This window comes from Pelobates fuscus, chromosome 11 (genome assembly GCF_036172605.1).
Source record: "Pelobates fuscus isolate aPelFus1 chromosome 11, aPelFus1.pri, whole genome shotgun sequence".
In the NCBI taxonomy this organism is placed as follows: Eukaryota; Metazoa; Chordata; class Amphibia; order Anura; family Pelobatidae; genus Pelobates; species Pelobates fuscus.
Genome location: NC_086327.1, coordinates 131545872 through 131573210, shown reverse-complemented (window position 1 = coordinate 131573210; position 27339 = coordinate 131545872). Strand labels below are relative to the sequence as shown.

Sequence of the window (27339 nt, the reverse complement as noted above, 5' to 3'; positions counted from 1 at the left end):
CTCTTATATATTTTTTTAATCTTATTTTAAATAAAGAAGAAATTTTTCAATTCTACATCTTGAGTCTTACTTCGTTTTCTCTGGAACAGGAGAAGTGGTCTTTACCCCCATCTACATCAGGGGTGGCACTCTTGGGCGATTTTAATTCATCTTTCTTGTGAGTTATACTCTACATTGCGCACTTACATCTTACCAAACAGTGTTACACTATTATTCTGTCTTATATCCCTTTTGTAGATCTGCAGCTGTATCCTCTGTTTATATTCATACGGTATTTAAAGGGATTATTGCTGGGATATCCCTGGAGGAAGCTGTTACCACTATCTATTGAGATAAGTGCTGTCCTTTCACTTTCCCATCACATTGGTATTAAGTGATTATCTTTTTGTATATTCCGCTAAATAAAGAGTCTGACCCAACGTGGCCGCTTAGCCAGGTAAAAAGTAGCATTTTGTCCAAAAAATCTGTATACATCATTTAAAATATATATATTAACTTACAATGAATATAATAAAAAAAGAAAAGAAAAAGTGCTGACCGTTATCATTTAAAACAGACAAACTCATAGCTTCTATTAAAGAAAAGGGTCCCTCTGCCCCCCCTCTCTTGCGGCCCCCACAGTGGCAAGTAAAGGATTTAAAAAAAAAAAAGATTTTAAACACTTACCTGACTCCATCGCAGAAGTCCCGTCTGTTCAGGGTCGGGCTCCTCCTCCGCCGATATCAGCCGATGGGGGACACAAAAGCAAAGTATTTCCCATAGGAAAGCACTGATTCAATGCTTTTTTAAAAGATGTTAGACATCCTCATTTAAAACCCGAGGATGTTTAGCATCGTTTCACGGAGAATGCAAGTTGCGCCTCTAGAGGGTGTCTGGTAGAAAGTCACTAGAGGCAGGCTTCACCCTGCAATATAAATATAGCAATTTCTCTAAATTTGCATTTTTTTTGCATTGCAGGGCCTCAATGAGATGAATGGTTTGGGTGCGTATAGTGTCACTTTAATATGTTACTTTGTATATCTAAAATGACCATAGCCATCATTTTGGTGTAAAACATATTGAGTTTTTAGGTTCCATTTTCCCCAATAGCTCCCCTTAAAGGAAGACGCCACATTCACATTCAAATGTTCAATATATAGAGGAACAATAATGAATGAGTCCCGCATATGCCATACCACTAATGGAAGAGCAGTTAGTATGTTAGAACGTACCAATTCGCCCTTTATTGGAGATCTCATTGGCTAATCTCTCGAAGTACTCAGGAAGGTCGTAGTATTCCGTGCCGTAAGAAATCACTTTGATGCCTTTGTCCAGCATATTTTCCCGAAGTTTCTTGAATTCATCTACATCCTCCCGGCGGACCAACATGAAATGCTCCAGGTCCGATTTGTGCTTCACGGCCTCGAGGAAGAGAGCCTGAAACGTTGTGTCGTCCACTGTACGGCCACATCCCAAAAATAGGAAGGACTTGGTCTCATACAGCTTCTGGATTTCTCTCTGGGGAAGAAATGAATGGGTCAGTGATTACAGAGGTTACAGTTAACCAGTATGTGGCACTAATTATATCAACCTGTAAGAATAGAAAAGTTCTAACAGAAATCAGAACTATGAACTTGAAACCTGCAACCTTGAGGTTTGAACAGCTAGTGGACTTACTATATCTGGAGCCCCAACCATTAATATGTACATGTATATAGGGCCCTACGGACATACACCCTGGGAAATGTCCCCCATTAATGTGATTTACAGTCTTATCTCCGCCAACCTCTTAATAAGAATTGTAGGAAAAAGCCTTCGGAAATAAATTAATAAGAATTTACATCGCGGTCCATGATGGGGACACAAGACACCAAACAGTTTATATGGAATTTTCTGTACATATGCATACGAATAGGGTAATGCCTGTTTAGTAATCATCACTTTAATATAATGTGCGCTTTCTCTACATTACAAAGGGGAATTACAGAGAATTGATGCTTAATTAATATTATAAAGAATCACTGTGATTATAGGCATTATTACAGTTGCAAGAAAAAGTATGTGAACTCTTTGGAATGATATGTGTTTCTGCACAAATTGGTCATAAAATGTGATCTGATCATCATCTAAGTCACAACAATAGACAATCACAGTCTGCTTCAACTAATGACACACAAAGAATGAAATGTTGCCATGTTTTTATTGAACACACCATGTAAACATTCACAGTGCAGGTGGAAAAAGTATGTGAACCCCTAGACTAATGACATCTCCAAGAGCTAATTGGAGTGAGATGTCAGCCAACTGGAGTCCAATCAATGAGATGAGATTGGAGGTGTTGGTTACAGCTGCCCTGCCCTATAAAAAACACACACCAGTTCTGGGTTTGCTTTTCACAAGAAGCATTGCCTGATGTGAATGATGCCTCGCACAAAAGAGCTCTCAGAAGACCTACGATTAAGAATTGTTGACTTGCATAAAGCTGGAAAGGGTTATAAAAGTATCTCCAAAAGCCTTGCTGTTCATCAGTAAGACAAATTGTCTATAAATGGAGAAAGTTCAGCACTGCTGCTACTCTCCCTAGAAGTGGCCGTCCTGTAAACATGAATGCAAGAGCACAGCACAGACTGCTCAATGAGGTGAAGAAGAATCCTAGAGTGTCAGCTAAAGACTTACAAAAGTCACTGGCAAACGCTAACATCCCTGTTAGCGAATCTACAATACGTAAAACACTAAATAAGAATGGATTTCATGGGGGGATACTGTCAGGGTCTTACCTGAGTTGGGAGTCTGTAGCGCAGATATGACGCTCACCCTTGCAGATAGCCACAGACCGAGGTGGTCAGGTAAGAATTCACCTGGCCTGTGGGTCTGTGCACGGGGGCTGTGCAGGATGCAGTACCAAATTCGCAGGACAGGCAAGGACAGAACCAGCAGGATAGTCGAGGGATAGCCGAGGTCAAAGGATGCCAGAGTTCAGAATAACGTAGTCACAAGCCGAGGTCAAAAATACGAAGCACAATAAACAGGAACACTGGTACGACACAGGAACACAGATCAAAGACTTGACAATGAGTGCAGGGCGAGGCTGGGTTTAAATACCCTGCTGATGAAGATCAGAGTCAGGTGAGATACAGACCAGTCAAGGTGCAGCCCCCGGTGTAGTAGCCAAGCCAGGAATAACAAGACCGGAATCAGTAGTCTCTGGAAAAGCTGCTGTGGCTCAGAGGCAGAGAGCAGGACTGGGATGGATAAGTACCCCGGTTCAAGTCCCCTGTTGGGAATTCCAGGAGCGGCCACGTCTGGCCGTCTGTCTCACAGGTGAGTACCCTGACAGTACCTCCCCCTTCAAAAACGACCTCTGGGCGTAGGTAGGCTCCTCATTGAAATAATCCGTCTCTCCAGAGTCACTCTCAGAATCCGTCGAGTCCCCATAGTGAAAGTCCTCAGTATGGGATCCCTGATTAGCTCGGGATTTCCCAGTACCAGCTTCTGGTACAGCTGACGATCGGTCTAGGTTCCGGGTAGGGGTGACAAAAACTTCCACAACTTCGGGAGGGACAGTGCTCGCAGCTAGCAGTGCTTTTTCGAACACTTCCAGGTCTTTTTTACAGACCGTAGTGCCATTAGAAGCAATGACACAATCCTTAGGTAAATCCTTTTCAAGTGGGCAGGAAGTAGTGGTGGTAATACAGGAAGCAACTTTGGTAGTAAATGCAGACGACTCTGGAGCAGGAGGTCTAGGAGGGCGAACAGGACAAAGCGTGATGAAGTGTCCACCTTCTCCACAGTAAAAACACAGACCATGGCTTCTCCTTCGGTCCCTCTCCCCAGGTGTGACTTTGCAGTGGACACGTCCAATTTGCATAGGTTCCTCAGGATCAAGTTGAACACAGGGTACCTCTGGAGTTCTCCTGGGAACTGGATCATAAGAGGGTATCACTGGGGTGTGGTGACGTAGACTCCGCGATTTTTTAGTAGGTGGAGCTGGCTTGGGCTTTGTGATCCTGCACTGTGAGTCCAAAGCAACAATAAAGGACTCCCAGCTGACAAGGACAGGACTCTTCCTCTGCAACATTTGGTAAGACCAAACTTTAATGCGTCCAGACAACAGGTTGATAGCCGCTCTGACCCTGATGAAATCCGTGGCGTAAGTTCGAGGCTTTAAAGAGAACAATACCTCGCAATCCATCCTGAATGACTGGAAGGACGTGTAGTTGCCATCAAATCTGTCGGGCATGATGACAAAGGGTTCCGGAGCTGGATGTACTGCGCCTTTAAGAGAAAAAAGTTCCTGCTGCAACTCCGAAACAATCTGGGCCAGGCTGGACACTTGCTGGAGTGAGGGTGAGCACATTTCTGCGGACTCCATATTGGTCAAGTCTTTTGTCAGGGTCTTACCTGAGTTGGGAGTCTGTAGCGCAGATATGACGCTCACCCTTGCAGATAGCCACAGACCGAGGTGGTCAGGTAAGAATTCACCTGGCCTGTGGGTCTGTGCACGGGGGCTGTGCAGGATGCAGTACCAAATTCGCAGGACAGGCAAGGACAGAACCAGCAGGATAGTCGAGGGATAGCCGAGGTCAAAGGATGCCAGAGTTCAGAATAACGTAGTCACAAGCCGAGGTCAAAAATACGAAGCACAATAAACAGGAACACTGGTACGACACAGGAACACAGATCAAAGACTTGACAATGAGTGCAGGGCGAGGCTGGGTTTAAATACCCTGCTGATGAAGATCAGAGTCAGGTGAGATACAGACCAGTCAAGGTGCAGCCCCCGGTGTAGTAGCCAAGCCAGGAATAACAAGACCGGAATCAGTAGTCTCTGGAAAAGCTGCTGTGGCTCAGAGGCAGAGAGCAGGACTGGGATGGATAAGTACCCCGGTTCAAGTCCCCTGTTGGGAATTCCAGGAGCGGCCACGTCTGGCCGTCTGTCTCACAGGTGAGTACCCTGACAGATACCACAGAGGAAGCCACTGCTGTCCAAACAAAACATTGCTGCACGTTTACAGTTTGCACAAGAGCACCTGGATGTTCCACAGCAGTACTGGCAAAATATTCTGTGGACAGATGAAACCAAAGTTGAGTTGTTTGGAAGAAACACACAACACTATGTGTGGCGAAAAAGAGGCACAGCACACCAACATCAAAACCTCATCCCAACTGTGAAGTATGGTGGTGGGGGCATCATGGTTTGGGGCTGCTTTGCTGCGTCAGGGCCTGGACGGATTGCTTTAATCGAAGGAAAAATTAATTCCCAAGTTTATCAAGACATTTTGCAGGAGAACTTAAGGCCATCTGTCTACCAGCTGAAGCTCAACAGAAGATGGGTTTTGCAACAGGACAATTACCCAAAGCATGGGAGTAAATCAACAACAGAATGGCTTAAACAGAAGAAAATACGCCTTCTGAAGTGGCCCAGTCAGAGTCCTGACCTCAACCCGACTGAGATGCTGTGGCATGACCTCAAGAAAGCGATTCACACCAGACATCCCAAGAATATTGATGCCCTGTGGGCAGGAAAACCAAAAAGGTGAAACCCGACAAACCCCGCCAGGGCATGGATATCGGGGAATTATGGCGGCAGGCGCACGATGCTGCAGGAGCCAAGATGGCGTCCCTGCACGGCGGCTGTTCAGACTTCACAGACGGGTCGTCAGACGACGATGGGGGAGACCTCATGCTGCCCATGCCGGCCCCGACTGCACCACAGACACAGCCAACCACAAAACCCCATACCCCAGTGACCATGGAGGCAATTAGGGCTTTCATGGCGGGCCATCACAAAAAAATAGCGGACGATGTGGCCCTGATCAGAGGGGACATTAAGGGCATTACCAACAGATTGGCTGCAGTGGAAACCACCTCTACCAGCCACACAAACCAGATTGCAGACCTCCAGACCGCACTAAGGGGCCTGCAACATAAAACCCGGCAACATGAGCAGCAATTTGCCGCCCATGAAGACAAGGCCCGACGGAATAATATAAAGCTACGAGGGGTCGCAGACTCCGTCCCCGAAGCTGAGCTGCCACATTTTGTCAGGAGATTACTTACAGCATTACTCACCCCTAAGGTAGCAAGGGCAACCGTCCTGGAAGGTCTGTTCCGCATACCGCGACCTGCCTCAGCCCCCCCGACTGCAACGAGGGACCTGATTCTCCAGTTTCAGTCATTCAGGGACAAACAAGCGGTCCTAGAAGCTGTTAAGGGTCAACCTACATACCCCTTCGAGGACATGACCATATCGTTCTACGCGGACCTGTCGGGCGGAACACTAGGGTGGAGGAGACAAATGAGTCCATTCACAGCTCTCCTGCGCCTCCAACAAATCCGGTACCGATGGGGTCCGGGGCGCACCCTTACTAGAGAAGCAGGTGGCAGTAGGCATACCATCTGCGACTTGCAAGAGGCCACTGAGAAGCTGAGCCTGCTTGGCCTCCCCTTGAACGCACTGGCCCAGCCGACACGACCAGCAGGCCAAGAACACCCACTGGGGGGACATTCTGCTGAAGCTCCGGAGTTCGTGCCCCGGAGAACACCCGCAGACCCATATGCCAGGGTCACAACTTGACAATGGACATATCCTGGAGGACCAACACAACCTATAGCATGTCACCGTGCATACCTTCCGATGACCTGAGGACTGAGACACACCTGGAACTTTCAGTCTCCCCACTCTTAAGTGCAATGCGTTTTATGCCTTTCTATATTTTTCCATATGTCTTTTTATATATATTTTTTTTTTGTTCCTTCTCCTCTAATTCCTATTTATGTTATTATATATACACGATTCCTCTATTGTTATGTTCCCACTTTCGTTGCTATTACAAAGGTGGGCCTATGCACACACGCCCTGACAGCTGACTATACCAGCAGACACTAGCCGGTCGGCCCCACCGACCGTCCATATACTTACTTAGTAAGCTTTTCCTATACCTAACCGACGTAGTGTTATCAACACATAGCCCTCACACACTGCGGGCAGGTTCTGCCTACAAGACTTCGATCTTGACTTAGGGCATACTTACAAGTATATCCCTCTTACTACTCGACCAGTCCCAATTGCAAAGAGGGACGCCTCCAACGGGCTATTGACTGCACTAGCCCGACAGCATGTACAATACAGGATGACATATATAACGATGCTACTTTAGAAGCGAGTCACCACATATCTTCGTACTCATATGATCACTAGCATGGTTTTTATTTTATTTCTTATTAGTTATTATATTCCACTGCTTCTTTATAACTTTGTTATAACTATTGCACGCAAATATTCAGCCGGTGGTTTACATCTTAATGTTTTCATCACTAAATATGTTTTTGACGATACTCAGGCTTGAGTGCCATATTACACCTGAGTCCACTTAATCGTATCAGCATGCCAACCCCCATTTACTATGATCCTGACACCCAGACAGCTGCTCTGATTATGTGAACCGAAGCTTGGTCGCGCCTTTAAATGTTTTAGAGTTGAATACTGTTCCTTTGTCTAATACCATTCTTACAATTTAATGCGGTATTCGTATGCTTAAACCGGTTTTAAATGTAAAATTGTGCATGTTACTCTTGTTCCGCGTGGGATAAGCTGGAGGACTGCCTTTGGGGCACCTCTCACCTGCTTATGTTACATCTATGCGCTACATAAATAAAGAATTTAAAATAAAATTAGTTTAAGCAGACTGTGATTGTCTATTGTTGTGACTTAGATGATGATCAGATCACATTTTATGACCAATTTGTGCAGAAATCCATATCATTCCAAAGGGTTCACATACTTTTTCTTGCAACTGTATATATTAGATAATGTATATTTTATTTATATTACCCATTAAAAGAAACAGATAAAGATTGTACATGTTTTAAGACACTATATATAATCTACATAATCTGTATCGGACACTGTATACATGATATGATTACACCCTATATAATCTGTATCGGACACTGTATACATGATATGATTACACCCTATATAATCTATCGGACACTGTATACATGATATGATTACACCCTATATAATCTGTATCGGACACTGTATACATGATGTGATTACACCCTATATAATCTGTATCGGACACTGTATACATGATATGATTACACCCTATATAATCTGTATCGGACACTGTATACATGATATGATTACACCCTATATAATCTGTATCAGGCACTGTATACATGATGTGATTACACCCTAAATAATCTGTATCAGACACTGTATACGTGATATGATTACACCCTATATAATCTGCATCAGACACTGTATACATGATGTGATTACACCCTATATAATCTGCATCAGACACTGTATAAATGATATTATTACACCCTATATAATCTGCATCAGACACTGTATACATGTTATGATTACACCCTATATAATCTGTATCAGACACTGTATACGTGTTATGATTACACCCTATATAATCTGTATCAGACACTGTATACATGATGTGATTACACCCTATATAATCTGTATCGGACACTGTATACATGATATGATTACACCCTATATAATCTGTATCGGACACTGTTTACATGATGTGATTACACCCTATATAATCTGTATCAGACACTGTATACATGATATGATTACACCCTATATAATCTGTATCAGACACTGTATACGTGTTATGATTACACCCTATATAATCTGTATCAGACACTGTATACATGATGTGATTACACCCTATATAATCTGTATCGGACACTGTATACATGATATGATTACACCCTATATAATCTGTATCGGACACTGTTTACATGATGTGATTACACCCTATATAATCTGTATCAGACACTGTATACATGATATGATTACACCCTATATAATCTGTATCAGACACTGTATACATGATACGATTCCACCCTATATAATCTGTATCAGACACTGTATACATGATATGATTACACCCTATATAATCTGTATCAGACACTGTATACATGATGTGATTACACCCTATATAATCTGTATCAGACACTGTATACATGATGTGATTACACCCTATATAATCTGTATCAGACACTGTATACATGATGTGATTACACCCTATATAATCTGTATCGGACACTGTATACATGATGTGATTACACCCTATATAATCTGTATCAGACACTGTATACATGATATGATTACACCCTATATAATCTGTATCGGACACTGTATACATGATATGATTACACCCTATATAATCTGTATCAGACACTGTATACATGATATGATTACACCCTATATAATCTGTATCAGACACTGTATACATGATGTGATTACACCCTATATAATCTGTATCAGACACTGTATACATGTTATGATTACTCCCTATATAATCTGTCTCGGACACTGTATACATGATGTGATTACACCCTATATAATCTGTATCAGACACTGTATACATGATGTGATTACACCCTATATAATCTGTATCAGACACTGTATACATGATATGATTACACCCTATATAATCTGTATCGGACACTGTATACATGATGTGATTACACCCTATATAATCTGTATCAGACACTGTATACATGTTATGATTACTCCCTATATAATCTGTATCAGACATTGTATACATGATATGATTACACCCTATATAATCTGTATCAGACACTGTATACATGTTATGATTACTCCCTATATAATCTGTATCGGACACTGTATACAAGATGTGATTACACCCTATATAATCTGTATCAGACATTGTATACATGATATGATTACACCCTATATAATCTGTATCAGACACTGTATACATGTTATGATTACTCCCTATATAATCTGTCTCGGACACTGTATACATGATGTGATTACACCCTATATAATCTGTATCAGACACTGTATACATGATATGATTACACCCTATATAATCTGTATCGGACACTGTATACATGATATGATTACACCCTATATAATCTGTATCAGACACTGTATACATGATATGATTACACCCTATATAATCTGTATCAGACACTGTATACATGATGTGATTACACCCTATATAATCTGTATCGGACACTGTATACAAGATGTGATTACACCCTATATAATCTGTATCGGACACTGTATACATGATATGATTACACCCTATATAATCTGTATCAGACACTGTATATATGATGTGATTACACCCTATATAATCTGTATCAGACACTGTATACATGATGTGATTACACCCTATATAATCTGTATCGGACACTGTATACATGATATGATTACACCCTATATAATCTGTATCGGACACTGTATACATGATGTGATTACACCCTATATAATCTGTATCAGACACTGTATACATGATGTGATTACACCCTATATAATCTGTATCGGACACTGTATACATGATGTGATTACACCCTATATAATCTGTATCAGACACTGTATACATGATGTGATTACACCCTATATAATCTGTATCAGACACTGTATACATGATGTGATTACACCCTATATAATCTGTATCGGACACTGTATAAATGATATTTATTTATAAAATATTTATTTATAAAATATTTTACCAGGAAAGATACATTGAGATTTCTCTAGTTTTCAAGTATGTCCTGGGTTGATATGATTACACCCTATATAATGTTGGGACAAAATTCCTGCAGAACAATATGAGAGACTGATAAAGTAATACAGAAAATGATTACTTCAAGTTACTGTCGCTAAAGGTGCTTCTACAAGCTATTGAATCAGAAGGTGTACTTAGTTTTTCAAACATGGCTTTTCCATTAGGGATTTGTTGTTGCTTTATCTGAGGTTGTATTTCCCTAATTGTAAGACCTGTGAAAGAACAGATGATTGTTATCATGTCCTGATATGTAAAACTATAGAGTTCAAACGGGGTGTACTTTCTTTTTCCCATAATAGTTAACATTATCTGGATAACACTGACATAGTCTGCAAGGCCTAAATAAGCCATATTATGTTACACAAGTACTTATCGTAAAAACTCTAGCATCCAAACATCGATGAGCAGTGTAGCCTAAACATGGCATTTGCTAATGAAATTGATATGTTTTGGGTTTGTTTCTGAGTTTGGATGGCTCACCATGACTTCAGTATTCCGCAGCACATTCTGGTACCCAGCTGGGTGAAGGACGATCCCACTGGGATTTGTGTAAACACCATGAATGTGCAATACGCTTAGTTTCTTCTTTTCTTGGGCCCACTCCAATACCTGGTTAAAAGAATGGATTATTGGCCCACGTGTAATGCGGGTACAGAGGATGACGAAAGGCATACATATATACTGGCATAGAATGGGCTTTAGCCCAGATATTGAGAGTTGGCATATTAACCACTGGTCGCTGCAGAAAGAAAGGGAAAGTTAAGAGTCTAGTAGTCAACCTTTTTATACCTACCGCCCCCTAGTGCATCTTTCTTGATGGTAAAATGTCCTTACTGCCCACCAGTGCTGCAGTAACTCAAACTTTTTAGCGCAAGTGTCTTTAGATACTCTGGTAAATAGCCACAAGAAAATTTATTTTTTTTCAGACGTGGGTTCTAAATTTGTTGCACAATTTAACAACTACTTTTACTCTTACCACGTTTTGATCTGCACTTCCTTTCTTTTATTTTACAAGATAACAAAACGTAACTTGCCAAAACATGAGCCACTCTAAACACTGCTTTCACTCCTCCTTTATTTTAACCCCTTTTATCTATTTTTCTAGCCTTTTTAAAGAAAAAAAAATCTAAATTTTTTTTTTGGATCTTTTCCTTTTTATATCCTTTATTTTTAATGCTTTTCTTTTACCTTCCTTATGGCAATGTCCAAAAGTAAGGCTGAGCTAGTTAGCCCACTTATTATTATTAGCCAACAACAATTCTCACCTGCTCATGCCTACAAATTTTATTTCTTATATTTTACAACTGCTCTGCTCTGCTTCTACCTGTCCATGCTATCTTGCATCAGCTCCCACTCTTCCCCTTCCTCTTTCCACGTGATACAATCGTTCGTGTTGGCACGCACGCGTTCTCTTGTTCTTACGAGTTCGCGAGCATATGTACGCATTCATGTGCGTTGTGCACTTGCGCCCGCCCTCTCGATGGAAGAAGAATTCAGCTTGTTGTGCCGCTGAACCCCCTACCACCCACCTGGAATCCTGAAACGCCCAGTAGTGAGCGGTAGGGACCAGGTTGACGACCCATTGTCTAGAGGATCCATTGAACACAGATACTGATGGAAGACATTGGTTTGTTTTTTTGGGGTCAATGTGATGAACTAACTATTACTCATCTATGAGGAAGAGTTCCCCCTATTTAATTTTCCAAGTTTCCCGAACTCCATGTACTTTTCCCTGGTTTGGTATTCACCAACTACCAAACACTGACCACCCCCTGACTCGTTAACTCAAAGTAACCACAGACGTAAATGCTCCTTCAGGGTGGCTGCCATTCATATAGCCTAAACCTGTGTCTGCCGAACACAGGCAGCGGTACTTCGTTGTCGAGTGTATGGGACTCTAGTTTGGCTACCTGACCTCGCAAACCCCGGAGAAGAATGTACCGCTGCCTACTCAGTTTCCAGACAATTCAGACTCTCCCGACTTAAGAGACCATTCGCTCCCTATGAGCCAGGGGGAACCTTTGTTTGTTTTCATATGGGAACCCGCGAAATTTGATCGGCAAAAACACCAAACGCCCTGGGACTTTTTTGGGCATGGGACCAACAAGGGCTATCAGATCCAGGCTATCCGGGGATATCATACTTGTGTGGGTTCCTAGCAATTTTATGTGTATTTTGGGGTGTTTTCTGTAATATTTTGTATCTTTAGAGCTTGCGAGATAATTTGTTTAAGCTAAAGAAAACTCCCTTATCTCCCAGACACAGACGCCTGGGCGGGCTTACTATTGTAATGAATGAAGACCCCATGCTGGGGGTCTGTGTATATATAAACAGGCCACTTGGCTCTAATAAAACAGTTCATTTTGTACCCTTCATCAAGTCTCGGCTGATGTTTGGGTATGCCAGTGTTATAATCAATGCTTCACTACGGGACCTGGAAGACTCTTCAAGGGATACACTCAGTGGCAGTATAGAGGATCTATTACAGTCAGTATGTGAATATCTCTAACTAGGAGAGTCTACATTGACTTTAAAGAGACGAAATACAGGACTTCTGGCGAGTCAGAAGACATTATGAGAACATTGGAGATAGATAAATCAGAGCACAATTAAGTGCTTGGGAGAGTATCTGAGAATATAGATGGGTGGGTGCCCCACTTGTTCTAGTTACTAGTCATCCACCCTCCCAGGGCTCTCAGCCAGAGGATTACATAAACAGTTGTTTAACCCCTTAAGGACACATGACATGTGTGACATGTCATGATTCCCTTTTATTCCAGAAGTTTGGTCCTTAAGGGGTTAATCTGTAGGACTGACTTGGCCAAGAAATGCTAGCAGAATGCTTGGTTGTATAGGGAGAGGTATTAGCAGTAGAAAGAAGGAAGTGCTCATGCCATTGTACAGAACACTGGTGAGACCTCACTTGGAGTACTGTACACAGTACTGGAGACCATATCTTCAGAAGGATATTGATACTTTAGAGAGAGTTCAAAGAAGGGATAGATACTAACCTGGTTCATGGATTGCAGGATAAAACTTACAAGGAAAGGATCTTAACATGTATAGCTTGGAGGAAAGACGAGACAGGGGGGATATGATAGAAACATTTAAATACATAAAGGGAATCAACACAGTAAAGAAGGAGACTATATTTAAAAGAAGAAAAACTACCACAAAAAGAGGACATAATTTTAAATTAGAGGGACAAAGGTTTAAAAATAATATCAGGAAGTATTACTTTACTGAGAGGGTAGTGGATGCATGGAATAGCCTTCCAGCTGAAGTGGTAGAGGTTAACACAGTGAAGGAATTTAAGCATGCGTGGGATAGACATAAGGCTATCCTAACTATAAGATAAGGCCAGGGACTAATGAAAGTATTTAAAAAACTGGGCAGACTAGATGGGCCGAATGGTTCTTATCTGCCGTCACATTCTATGTTTCTATGTTTAAATAATTCCCTCTGATGCCCTGTAGGATTGATACTGAGCATCAGACAGTTATTGCTCAGCAGGTAACAAACCTTTACAAACACCTGTAAAAATAAAATCTGCCAGATACACAAAATTAATATTTAAAAACCCCACTTGGACTATGTGTATCCGCCCTGAGCTCCCCTGTATAGATGGAGGAATGGAGGAGTTCTATATAATAAATAGAACATTTTAACAGTTATCAGACTTTACCTTCTTTTCATCAGTGAGATCCAGTGACTCCAGCTGTTTTCCCTGGTGAAAGGCATAGATTTCCAGCAGGTTGTCAAAGTTGGTGGTGAGGACCAGAGCTCCATGCTCCATGAGCTGTAAGACCGACTGCAGCAACTGCTTCCCTGAGTCCTCCATCTTAGACTCCAGGTCGTCAAACACCTCATACAAACAGTCCTTAAAAAAGGTGGAACGCACATTGCTTGTGCGCTGTTTCCACAATGGAAGGAAGAGGCAAAATAAATGTCAGAAGACAATCTGTACATAAAGACCCTGCAACAAAAATTACACCAGTGTGGCCAAAAGAATGCCAACGCAGCTACTGCAAAAACTACAACTCCCATAATGCATTCCCAGCTCTAATCCGAACAAAGCATCATGGGAGTTGCGTAGATACCTACCATTCAGACAACCCTGGATTAGACCCTTATTATTCACATGGAACAAACACAGATTAGAGACAAATACAATGATTTCTCCAGGGTAAGGGAGTGTCCGGAGTATGAAACCATATGGTATTCCGTTATTTCAGCTCTATTTACACATCCGTTTGGCCGTCATTCAATCCACACAATCAAATTTACAAATCCATCTATTCACAAAAAAACTAATCTGAAACTGAATTCCCTACATGTGATTGGTCCAATTCTCCAAACACAGAGCAGGGGAATTGAACCCATAATCTGATAACCATGCCTTCCTTAACCCTTAATTTCCCACCTCCCTCCAAGCTATTCTTTTACTATAAAAGGGAAGTTCAGATTCTGTATGGTTACAATTTGGCTGGAGCAATTGGAAAACAAACTGCAGCATTGAGATACATTTGCCAATAACAGAGATTCACACCAATCATTTCAATTGAGCATATTGCAAATAATAATAAGGCTCCTACATATTCTGAAATATTGTACAATTTGCATGCTAACATATACATGTAATTGTAACAAGACATGTAATTGCAACAATACACAAATAATATATAAAGTGAACCCCAAATTGAAGAGCGTAAAGCTATATGAAAGTGCTATCAAATTTGATGTTAGTGAATAGACTCCAAGGTTTGAAATATTAGGATAGTAGCAGAAATACCAAGTCATACTAAGAATGTGTTGCAATAAGAGTGCATCTTGGTACATATGCCATTATAATGTAAAAACTATGTCTGTATAAATGCAAAACCCCCGCAATTAATACTCAGATACACAAAGTACCTGCGTTATACAGAGCTTTGCAGACTGTTACTACAGCCTGAAAAGAATCCCTTTAGTGGGCTCCCAGCCCTGCCTTTGCCCTTCCTGACTGTTATGATACAGTCATGAAGTCTGACGTACAAATGCAGCTATAGACACACATAGAAATATGCTAAAGCAAAGAGGAAGGTAAATGTGGATTGACGAAACATGTATTAGCACAGGTGTAAACATTATTGGGGTAGGATTGATAGGGTACTGACTGGAGAAAGTTTCTGGATCAGATCATGAGCCACATGAATCAGATTCTTATCCTCATGAAGACATTTCTGGAACTTTTTGCTTTCCTCCTCTTCCAGGAGGTCAAAGTCATTAGCAGCATCCAGAAGGGCCTGAATTAACCCTTTCCAGGACTTCAGCGCCGGGACCTGAGGTGCAACAGCAGCACTGATACCTGTCCCAATCACCAGGACCAGCTCCTGAGGCTTCTTGGTTTTTAGGCTGGGAAGGAGTTTTCTGAAAGGAAATCAAAATAACGGCTAGATTAATCACAATGAGCAATATACCACTTCCAATATGACAATTACGAACACCCCTGGCACAAGGTAATCTGGGCCGTCAGACTAACCCTAAACGGATCGCCAACTCCCCTGATAATCTCCAACTAGCACACAGTAATCAGCGCTCTCTGAATGACTTTACAGACAGTAGTTACCCCCACCCTCCTCCCAGCACACAGTAATCAGCGCTCTCTGAATGACTTTACAGACAGTAGATACCCCACCCTCCTCCCAGCACACAGTAATCAGCGCTCTCTGAATGACTTTACAGACAGTAGTTACCCCCACCCTCCTCCCAGCACACAGTAATCAGCGCTCTCTGAATGACTTTACAGACAGTAGTTACCCCCACCCTCCTCCCAGCACACAGTAATCAGCGCTCTCTGAATGACTTTACAGACAGTAGTTACCCCCACCCTCCTCCCAGCACACAGTAATCAGCGCTCTCTGAATGACTTTACAGACAGTAGTTACCCCCACCCTCCTCCCAGCACACAGTAATCAGCGCTCTCTGAATGACTTTACAGACAGTAGTTACCCCCACCCTCCTCCCAGCACACAGTAATCAGGATTCTGATAAACCGGTCTCCCAGATCAGTGGTTCATTCGGTAAACATATATTGTGAGGAAAATGCAAAATAAAATAGCTGTTTTTAAGGCCAGATCATATCTTTAGAAACCTCAATGAATTAGATATGTTTTTTTTACATCCCTTTGACACAATCAAATAATAGGAAAGAGGAGTATTTCATCTCAAACCACCTGGCTATTGGCGATCAGTCCACTTTTAACCAAAACTTTAATCCTGCTCTCACCTCTAACATTAAAACAAAACTTGCAATGGCAATGTAATTTATACATAATTAACTCTTCGGAGCAGTGAAGATAAGAACCATATGTGTCACAACCGCGTTCCTCCTAGAAATGTTTTTCTAAGATCTCTAATTATCAGAGTAACCTTGAGCGCTGCGTCTCTTCTAAGGGTCAGAGAGCTTGAAAACAGCTTCCCACGCCGATAGTTCAGTAATACAGGCTGTGGCCAGTTTACCACATATTACTAAACTGGTGCATCATGGGTATCAACAAAGAACAAAAAGAAATGCCAATAGCGCTATTAGTGCTAAATGCAAACAATCAGAGCTTCGTGTAACCTAAATAAACCCCTTCCCAGTGCAACCCCAAGACAGCCAGCAAAACTCCAACATCAAAATCCAAACACCTAAAGTACTGCATTATGGAAGTTTTACACGCACAGCATGCTGCCAGCCGAACACCCACAACGCGGTGCCGGCCTAAAACCCACAGCGTAGTTCCAGCTTAACACCATCAGCGCGGTGCCGGCCTAACACCCTCAGCACTGTGCCAGCCTGACACCCTCAGCACTGTGCCGGCCTAACACCCTCAGCACTGTGCCGGCCTAACACCCTCAGCACTGTGCCGGCCTAACACCATCAGCGCTGTGCCGGCCTAACACCCTCAGCACTGTGCCAGCCTGACACCCTCAGCGCTGTGCCGGCCTAACACCCTCAGCACTGTGCCGGCCTAACACCCACAGTGCTGTGCCGGCCTAACACCCTCAGCGCTGTGCCGGCCTAACACCCTCAGCGCTGTGCCGGCCTAACACCCTCAGCGCTTTGCCGGCCTAACACCCTCAGCGCTGTGCCGGCCTAACACCCTCAGCGCTGTGCCGGCCTAACACCCTCAGCACTGTGCCAGCCTGACACCCTCAGCACTGTGCCGGCCTAACACCATCAGCGCTGTGCCGGCCTAACACCCTCAGCACTGTGCCGGCCTAACACCATCAGCGCTGTGCCAGCCTGACACCCTCAGCGCTGTGCCGGCCTAACACCCTCAGCGCTGTGCCGGCCTAACACCCACAGTGCTGTGCCGGCCTAACACCCTCAGCACTGTGCCGGCCTAACACCATCAGCGCTGTGCCAGCCTGACACCCTCAGCACTGTGCCGGCCTGACACCCTCAGCACTGTGCCGGCCTAACACCCTCAGCACTGTGCCGGCCTAACACCCTCAGCGCTGTGCCGGCCTAACACCCTCAGCACTGTGCCGGCCTAACACCATCAGCGCTGTGCCAGCCTGACACCCTCAGCGCTGTGCCGGCCTAACACCCTCAGCACTGTGCCGGCCTAACACCCTCAGCGCTGTGCCGGCCTAACACCCTCAGCGCTGTGCCGGCCTAACACCATCAGCGCTGTGCCGGCCTAACACCCTCAGCACTGTGCCAGCCTGACACCCTCAGCGCTGTGCCGGCCTAACACCCTCAGCACTGTGCCGGCCTAACACCCACAGTGCTGTGCCGGCCTAACACCCTCAGCGCTGTGCCGGCCTAACACCCTCAGCGCTGTGCCGGCCTAACACCCTCAGCGCTTTGCCGGCCTAACACCCTCAGCGCTGTGCCGGCCTAACACCCTCAGCGCTGTGCCGGCCTAACACCCTCAGCACTGTGCCAGCCTGACACCCTCAGCACTGTGCCGGCCTAACACCATCAGCGCTGTGCCGGCCTAACACCCTCAGCACTGTGCCGGCCTAACACCATCAGCGCTGTGCCAGCCTGACACCCTCAGCGCTGTGCCGGCCTAACACCCTCAGCGCTGTGCCGGCCTAACACCCACAGTGCTGTGCCGGCCTAACACCCTCAGCACTGTGCCGGCCTAACACCATCAGCGCTGTGCCAGCCTGACACCCTCAGCACTGTGCCGGCCTGACACCCTCAGCACTGTGCCGGCCTAACACCCTCAGTACTGTGCCGGCCTAACACCCTCAGCGCTGTGCCGGCCTAACACCCTCAGCACTGTGCCGGCCTAACACCATCAGCGCTGTGCCAGCCTGACACCCTCAGCGCTGTGCCGGCCTAACACCCTCAGCACTGTGCCGGCCTAACACCCTCAGCGCTGTGCCGGCCTAACACCCTCAGCGCTGTGCCGGCCTAACACCCTCAGCGCTGTGCCGGCCTAACACCCTCAGCGCTGTGCCGGCCTAACACCCTCAGCGCTGTGCCGGCCTAACACCCTCAGCGCTGTGCCGGCCTAACACCCTCAGTGCTGTGCCGGCCTAACACCCACAGTGCTGTGCCGGCCTAACACCCACAGCGCTGTGCCGGCCTAACACCCTCAGCACTGTGCCGGCCTAACACCCTCAGCAATGTGCCGGCCTAACACCCTCAGCGCTGTGCCGGCCTAACACCCTCAGCGCTTGCTGGCATAACACCCACAGCGAAGCCCAACACCCACAGCCCATTGCAGCCCAACACCCGCAGTGCAGCCCAACACCCACAGCGTGGTGCCAGCCTAACACCCACAGCGCAGCCCAACACCCACAGCGCAGTGCAGCCCAACACCCACAACGCAGTGCAGCCCAACACCCACAACGCAGTGCAGCCCAACACCCACAACGCAGTGCAGCCCAACACCCACAGCGCAGTGCAGCCCAACACCCACAACGCAGTGCAGCCCAACACCCACAACGCAGTGCAGCCCAACACCCACAGCGCAGCGCAGCCCAACACCCACAGCGCAGTGCAGCCCAACACCCACAACGCAGTGCAGCCCAACACCCACAACGCAGTGCAGCCCAACACCCACAGCGCAGCGCAGCCCAACACCCACAACGCAGTGCGTCACAGGAAGTGACGTACTTATAGCATTCTGACAAGGTATGAGAATCTGATGGAACACCGGCCTCACACTCACAGCACAGTGCCAGCCTCACACCCACAGCGCAGTGTCAGCCTCACACCCACAGCAGACTTTATCATTGTTATGTGTAGTAACCCTATAGAATCGGGGAATGTTAACACTCAAAGATTTATATGGACTCGAAAATAAAGCCCCCATGAACTTACTCCACTACCTATACCTCTACCCTACTCTACCCTTTATCTTCATTTCTATCTCTCTTTGATTCCGGGGACTGGGACCAGTCCCATAGAGGGAATCCTTGTTGTACAACTGTTAGATCAAAATATAAAACTTCTGGATAAGGCAACAACGGAAAATGTATATGATGTATAATGACCAACTGTGCATAACTTCGACAATATTTACCATATGCTAAATGTATACAATGTCACATGTTTTTCTCAAAATAAAGTACGGTATTCAAAAAAATAAATAAATAAAGCCCATTCAGTTTGTGTGCAAGTGTAGGCAGTGCAGAGGAATTCATTAACCAATCTGTTAAAGATCTCTTTCTAAACATCGAAATGTAGGTATCTGCAATCTACATTTACACATGTCCCCAGCGTTAAACAGCAAGCTGGAAGAAAGGGTCACACACGCATGATGTGCATGTGAGTATTATATAGGACGCAGGGGAGCAAGGGATTACAAAGATTACCTTGGCTTTTTGGCAGGTGAAATCCCATCCTCTATTGGCATTTGCCTCTCAGACTTCACGGTGAGTGCAGAAGCCATCCAACAACCAAACTGCGGAGAAAGTGAGATACGTATAACAGTGTGCAGATTGATCAGTGAAATGTTTCCCGTGTTCCCAAACAGTATCAGTTGAAAGGCTCCCTCTGTCTGTGCCACGTGGGTCTGTCTGCGCTTCTATTAACCCCTTCATGACAGATGACTGCCAGTATGGTTCTTACATACAGGTAACTGCTCATCATGTTGTCATGTAGGGGTTAATATTGAAACTGAAATAACCACTAGTAGAAGACTCTGTAAACACAGAAGATGCAAAATGTAATTAACTTTTGTCAGTGTGGGGGTGAACCTCATAGAACTGCATCAAAATATCTTAAATCACCAAAGAGTTGGTAAGATCCTATGACACCAACAGCCAATCAAAAGTGGGGATTATCCAGTTAAGCTAATCAGCCCCAGCATTGCAATGTGCAAAGTGACAGCCCAGAAAACAATCAGGTTGATGAGAAACATAAAATAAATTATTGTAGCAGTCCATTAAATACTGACCACCATTAACACAACGTGGAATGAAAAGTTTTTACATAGTTGCCAACATTTTTACAAAATTTCCAGGGACACTTTGCAGCACAGCTATCAATTATTACCGTACCTTAAAAATGTACCACACCCACTTCAGCAAAGCTCCGCCCACTATATCCAACCCACATAATTAATCTCCGCCTACTTATCATACTGCAGATTACCGGGTCTACTCAATAAAGAGAGATTTACAGGGAATTGAGATGGGGTGCTGTGTGTGTGTGTGTGAGGTGCTATGTATGTGTGAGGGGTGCTGTGTATGTGTCAGAGGTGCTGTGTATGTGGAGGTGTGTTAGGGTTGTGTGTGTGAGTGGTTCTTTGTGTCAGGAGTGCTGTGTGTGTGTTAGGGTGCAGTGGGTGCTGAGTGTGTGTGAGGGATGCTGAGTGTATGTGTATCAGAGGTACTGTGTGTGTAAAGGGTGCTGTGTGTGTGTCAGAGGTGCTGTGTGTGTGTGTGTGAGGGGTGCTTTGTGTGTGTTAGGGTGCAGTGGGTGCTGAGTGTGTGTGAAGGATGCTGAGTGTATGTGTATCAGAGGTACTGTGTGTGTAAAGGGTGTTGTGTGTGTGTCAGACGTGCTGTGTGTGTGTGTGAGGGGTGCTTTGTGTCAGGAGTGCTGTGTGTGTGTTAGGGTGCAGTGGGTGCTGAGTGTGTGTGAGGGATGCTGAGTGTATGTGTATCAGAGGTACTGTGTGTGTGTCAGAGGTGCTGTGTGTGTGTGTGAGGGGTGCTTTGTGTCAGGAGTGCTGTGTGTGTGTAAGGGTGCAGTGGGTGCTGAGTGTGTGTGAGGGATGCTGAGTGTATGTGTATCAGAGGTACTGTGTGTGTAAAGGGTGTTGTGTGTGTGTCAGACGTGCTGTGTGTGTGTGTGTGAGGGGTGCTTTGTGTCAGGAGTGCTGTGTGTGTGTTAGGGTGCAGTGGGTGCTGAGTGTGTGTGAGGGATGCTGAGTGTATGTGTATCAGAGGTACTGTGTGTGTGTCAGAGGTGCTGTGTATGTGTCAGAGGTGCTGTGTGTGTGTGTGTGAGGGTTGCTGTGCCACGGTGTCCAGTGGTGGTGAGTTGTCTATAGCCTGCAGCTCCTCTGGCTGTAAGCTGTCTTTATTCCTCCCACGTGCAGAATGCTGTGTTGGAGCATTGCCATGGTAACACGCAGCAACGTTCCCAACAGCATGCTCGCTGGAGGAGCGCTCTGTCTCTCAGGTCCTCCAGCCCTTCTGCATTTCTGAGACAAGACAATTATTTTGTTTGGCTGAAAACATGTCACTAGCGACTGACAGACAGTCACTACCGGCTCTTACTCTTTAAGATTATCAATTTTCAAAGGTCCTTACATTTGTTGCCATCGCACACAAAGCCCAGTCACTGATTCTCAATGAGAAGCATGGGATTGGCGGAGCACAGCGATTCCGTGAGTCATAGATATGCAACGTTTCTCAATGAGAGGAGACCGTCCTGACGCTGGGTAACAGGAACATTTAAGGAACAATAATTACATTTAGAGTGTTCCTTTAACTGCAAACTGCGTGCATTGTAAAAGACAATCTAAGAACATTCCAGCATCTATAATAATTTCCAGATGTAGCTTTTCCTGGATATATATCATGTGTACTGTATGCTGGTGGGAGGCACATGAAAAGTTCTGCCCTGCCATAGGTAGAATTTAAATGCTGCACAAGAAAATGAAGTCCTCAGTGAGGATCCAGCAGCATATGCATGCTACACACAGCAGGACTTGAATTGTCAGGACCATATAGCATCGGGGGAGGAAAAAATAAACATTGAGGAGGATTTATCGAAATCATTGGAGATTACTCCGTCATTACAAAACTGAACACAAATTTACCCCATTGTTTGTTTATCCTACTCTTCCTATGCTGACACAGGAGTGTGGAATAAAAAAAAAATCTACTTTTCCAAGGGACTAAAGCAGTAGCCCAATCTACTTGTGCGTCACAACAGTCTACTTCTCCTGACGCAAAATAATTTCAGTTACAAAGATTGGGTCCTTGCCAAGAGGCGTAGACATTGACAGCAGAACTTGTGGAGTTTGCACAAGTTAAATGTGAATGACAAATGGAGGCAAACGTAGATGATCTTGAGCAATTATCTAATTCCACCATAGTCATAACATGCCTATTTTTGCCTCAGTTTTGCCATCTGGATTTTTTTCACGAAAATTTAGTTTCTTTATTACCCTTCGGTGCCTGACCTTCTGCCCCTCCCATAGTCTTGCCCTTTGTCATAGTGAGTGCAGTAAGTGGTGATTTTGTGTCATGAGGACACAGCCACCCCAGCCACCTCAGTAATCGTGCCCTCGTGGTCCCAGCATTCAGGGAGTCACGGAGGTTAAGAATTTCCTCTGTGAAATGTCTGGATATAAAGTGCTGTACGGCCAGTTTATCTGTCTGGCGTTCTGCAGATTCTACTGGTATAAACTGGAAGCTGAATGGGGTTATTTACTGATAACACCGGATAGCCCATAATAAATAGGTTTACCTTTCTCTGTGTACGCACTTCCAACCTCCAATGAAGTTACCAGTAACAATCAGATTTTAGGAATTCTAAAAACAAATAAACACGATTCATTAATTCATTAAAATAGGCATTTGTCATTTGATTTCAACAACTAACACAATATGAGGGATAATCTTGAATTAAATGGTCTTCTAAAGAATAACCTTTAGAAGACCATTTAATTCAAGAATATCCCTCATTTCTATAAAAATGTAAATACTTAGAGGGACTTGACAGCAGTTTAAAAACTGATTAATTGTGGGATTCACGCCTGTTACCGAGGATCTATACAAACAAATATTTCCTGCAGCGTACAGACACTAACGCATTATAGAGAATCCACACACACGCATCAAGTGACAGCAGACACACACACAAACATAGAAGCATTGTATCTAAGCACACATAGCTAACCTAACCAGTTTCAGTGGGTTGACATCCAATGTATCTAGTTATTGGTATGTTTACACAGACACACACCAATGTAACTACTTGCAGTGAATTAACATACACAGGTTATCATTTCAATGACTCAACAAAATACATTCGGAGATACAGGCGTCAAAACAAATACACTCATAATTTATTTCAGAGAACCAACATGCGCACAGTGCCTTCAGACAGCGAACATGTTTCTAAAACCAGTCTCAGTGATGCCTGAAATCAGGTGTCTGATCAGAATATTTTAATTCAATGTAAAACATCACTCCATCTACACATGCATTATTCACTAAAGTGTGAACTGTCAGGAATTCAAAGTGAATTGAAGGTCAGAGTAGCTGATCTGGAAGCATAACTGAGTGAGAGTATTTTCCTAGTTTGGCGATTTTGGCCTTACATTTGAAATTCACTTTAAATTCCCAACAATTGATTCTTTAGTAAATATTGAGAAAATGGCCATCAGGGCACCCACTCGCCGAGATAAGAGCGCACACTCTGTATCACTCAATAAATCTCAGAGCGTGCTCCCTAGAGCACTCAGTAAATCTCTGAGCGTGCGCCCTACAGCACTCAGTAAATCTCAGGGCGTGCGCCCTAGAGCACTCAGTAAATTTCAGGGCGTGCGCCCTAGAGCACTCAGTAAATCTCAGGGCGTGCGCCCTAGAGCACTCAGTAAATCTCAGGGCGTGCGCCCTAGAGCACTCAGTAAATCTCAGGGCGTGCGCCCCAGAGCACTCAGTAAATCTCAGGGCGTGCGCCCTAGAGCACTCATTAAATCTCAGGGCGTGCGCCCAAGAGCACTCCGTTAATCTCAGGGCATGCGCCCTACAGCACTCAGTAAATCTCAGGGCGTGCGCCCTAGAGCACTCCGTTAATCTCAGGGCATGCCCCCTACAGCACTCAGTAAATCTCAGCGCGTGCCCCCTACAGCACTCAGTAAATCTCAGAGCGTGCGCCCTACAGCACTCAGTAAATCTCAGAGATTGCGCCCTACAGCACTCAGTAAATCTCAGAGCGTGCGCCCTAGAGAACTCAGTACTATTATTACTATTATTGTTATTAAAAAAAAAAAAACAATCCCTATAGGAAAAGGGGAACAAACACACACTCACCGTAGAGGTAAGCACCAGGCTGAAGCATACACACTGCAGGTAGTTAGGTGTTTCTGTCAGATACATGCACTGCAGGGCTAGGTAGGTGTCTGTCTTCTCGGTGTCTCAGTACTTAAACAGGATTCACTTCTAGTACAGTCTGGTCCTATCTCGTCAGCGCACAGTTCTACCTGGAAAGGAGAGCTAAGCAAAGCAGAGGCTGAAAAGAACACAAGAGACAGGAAGCATGTAATGATTCACAGTGACACATTTCAGCGTTGCTCTGCAGATGTATTTACAGAACATATCTGGAATTGAATGTGTCTGCTGATTTGGACATCTTTATTGCTCTCATGCAATAAATAAACTGTTGGTGTAATGTGGGGTGTAAGTTAATCAGTGACTGCCCTCAGAATCACAAGTGGCTTGGCACTTGTGACATTACATAATCTCCTATAGACAATACCAAGACAATACCAGTTAGAGTCTAAAGGTGCAACAGCAGATCATTTTAATAAAACCAACATAGAAAACCTTGGGCAATAGAGTCTGTGATTCCCCCCCAAACTGGCTATTTTAGTGAAATAAAACTCACTGCAGTTCACAATTTAGTGAATAAAAGTTTTCTTTTAAATGATTTTTATTTGAGTTTTGAAAGCATATACGTACATGAACAAGTAGTATGGAACTTTAGGACACATTCCAATACAAAACATTTCAGTATTGTCCTTTTCTCGGTTCTTTTGTTCCCGGAAATGACCAGGAAGAGAGTCAGCAAATTGTTTTAGTCCTTTTAGAAGAAGCTTTGGGGAAACTATTTAGCAAACTGGAGTCCCAAACCGCACTGAGTGACATATTATATCACAGCGCAGGGATGGAACAGAAGGTCCCGGAGTAACATAACCCCCAGTGTGCGGCAGTAACACAAAGCAAGCTCAGGGATCTAGGTCATTCCCTGTCAAACACAGTGGGGAAATACGGGGTGATTTTAGGAAAAGTTGCATCAATATTTTCCTTTATCTGCACCAGAAAGTCTGTCATGTCAATAGTAGAAATAAATTAAATATAGAAAAGGACATGCAAGGGTGTTTCCACACCATCAGCGTGGATGGATTTTCTAAAACAAGAAGCTTTCGCAGTCCACCTTTTTGTGTGAAGAAAAAAAACTAAAAATAATAATGATAAATGCTTCAAATTGATAAGGCATTATTTTCCTAGTAACATCGCTCATTTCTCTTATTTTGTATATGCAATCAAATGTAAAATCATCAGGGACCATGTATAAAGGGTGGGGTAACACCTTAAACATGAGAAAATGGAGTGTGCGCACAAAACGGCCGCAAGCGTGATCGGTAATATATCAGTTTTTATAAGTCAGTCCCAATGTTCTTTCCTTTGTCTATACCAGAATCTGTCCTAGATTGTGAGCTCCTTTGAGTAGAGTCTTCTTCACCTCTGTCAGTCAGGTACTTGCTCTAATATATACCCGGGGTATGACTGTAAACTAAATGAATAATAATTCAATGAATGATAATAATAAACATTTTTTTAAAAGTTTCCATTTTGTGGTATACTGATTACAGCACAGTTCTTTAGATTGTTCTTGATCACACTTTAAACAGCAGGGCTTTTCTCTAGGGATAACTATGAACAATGCATGGCTGTATTTTAACCAGTGAATTGCTGCACTGGCTGAACATTATGACAATCCTAACCCAGAATTTTAAAACATGACAGGAGGCTTCATATTTCCATTAAGTCTCTCCTTACTGGAACTTCACAGCAGCACATTAACACAGAGAGAAAACAACCAATCAGAAAAAAGTATTGTCATGCCCCAACTACCGGTAATTCCTTGTCTCTTCCGGGTTGATGGAGTTTAGCCACTCCCCCTCTCTGACGCGGTCTCGCCATGCTACATAATGCGACCGCGCCAGATACAAGACGCTGGATTATTGAACAGCGTTACCGCGATATCAAACCGGCTAAAAGTTCTCTGCAAACCTACCTGTGTACCGAACCGGACTGGAACTCGAACTAACCTCCTTCTCCTCTCCTCGACCACGGCTAGTATCTGGACTTCTCTCATCCTGTCTCAGAAAGAACCTCCCCGGAGGAGAACTCCGGGAACCTGATTTCAACCCTCTGGAAGCTAAGTCAATTGTTCCATCTGTGATAAGAGCTTTCCCTCTCGCAAGCCTGCTGAGCATTCCTTCCATAGTCTGCACTCAAGTTTTCCAAGCATTTCTGCTACAGCCTGCTCTCAAGTCCGTTAAGCATTCAGGCACCAGCTGCTCCTTGGCCTGCTATCTCTAAT

The 27339-nt window shown here is 44.2% G+C and overlaps 1 protein-coding gene and 1 long non-coding RNA gene across 6 annotated transcripts in view; both read right to left on the bottom strand.

Moving 5' to 3' along the window:
* Positions 1-27339, bottom strand: part of FAM118B (family with sequence similarity 118 member B) — a 58702-nt gene that overhangs the window by 17790 nt on the left and 13573 nt on the right. For all 5 annotated transcript variants that reach the window (XM_063436602.1, XM_063436603.1, XM_063436604.1 and 2 more), the window contains exons 2-8: positions 25044-25242; positions 23473-23537; positions 20361-20449; positions 15713-15965; positions 14242-14469; positions 11037-11165; positions 1212-1497 (exon numbers count right to left, since the gene is read on the bottom strand). In XM_063436602.1, the coding sequence (XP_063292672.1) occupies positions 1212-1497; positions 11037-11165; positions 14242-14469; positions 15713-15965; positions 20361-20437 (973 nt within the window). In that variant the 5' untranslated portion in view covers positions 20438-20449; positions 23473-23537; positions 25044-25242. The remainder of the gene's footprint in view (positions 1-1211; positions 1498-11036; positions 11166-14241; positions 14470-15712; positions 15966-20360; positions 20450-23472; positions 23538-25043; positions 25243-27339) is intronic.
* Positions 1-27339, bottom strand: part of LOC134577734 (uncharacterized) — a 139512-nt gene that overhangs the window by 110646 nt on the left and 1527 nt on the right. The gene's annotated exons all lie outside the window — the stretch shown is intronic.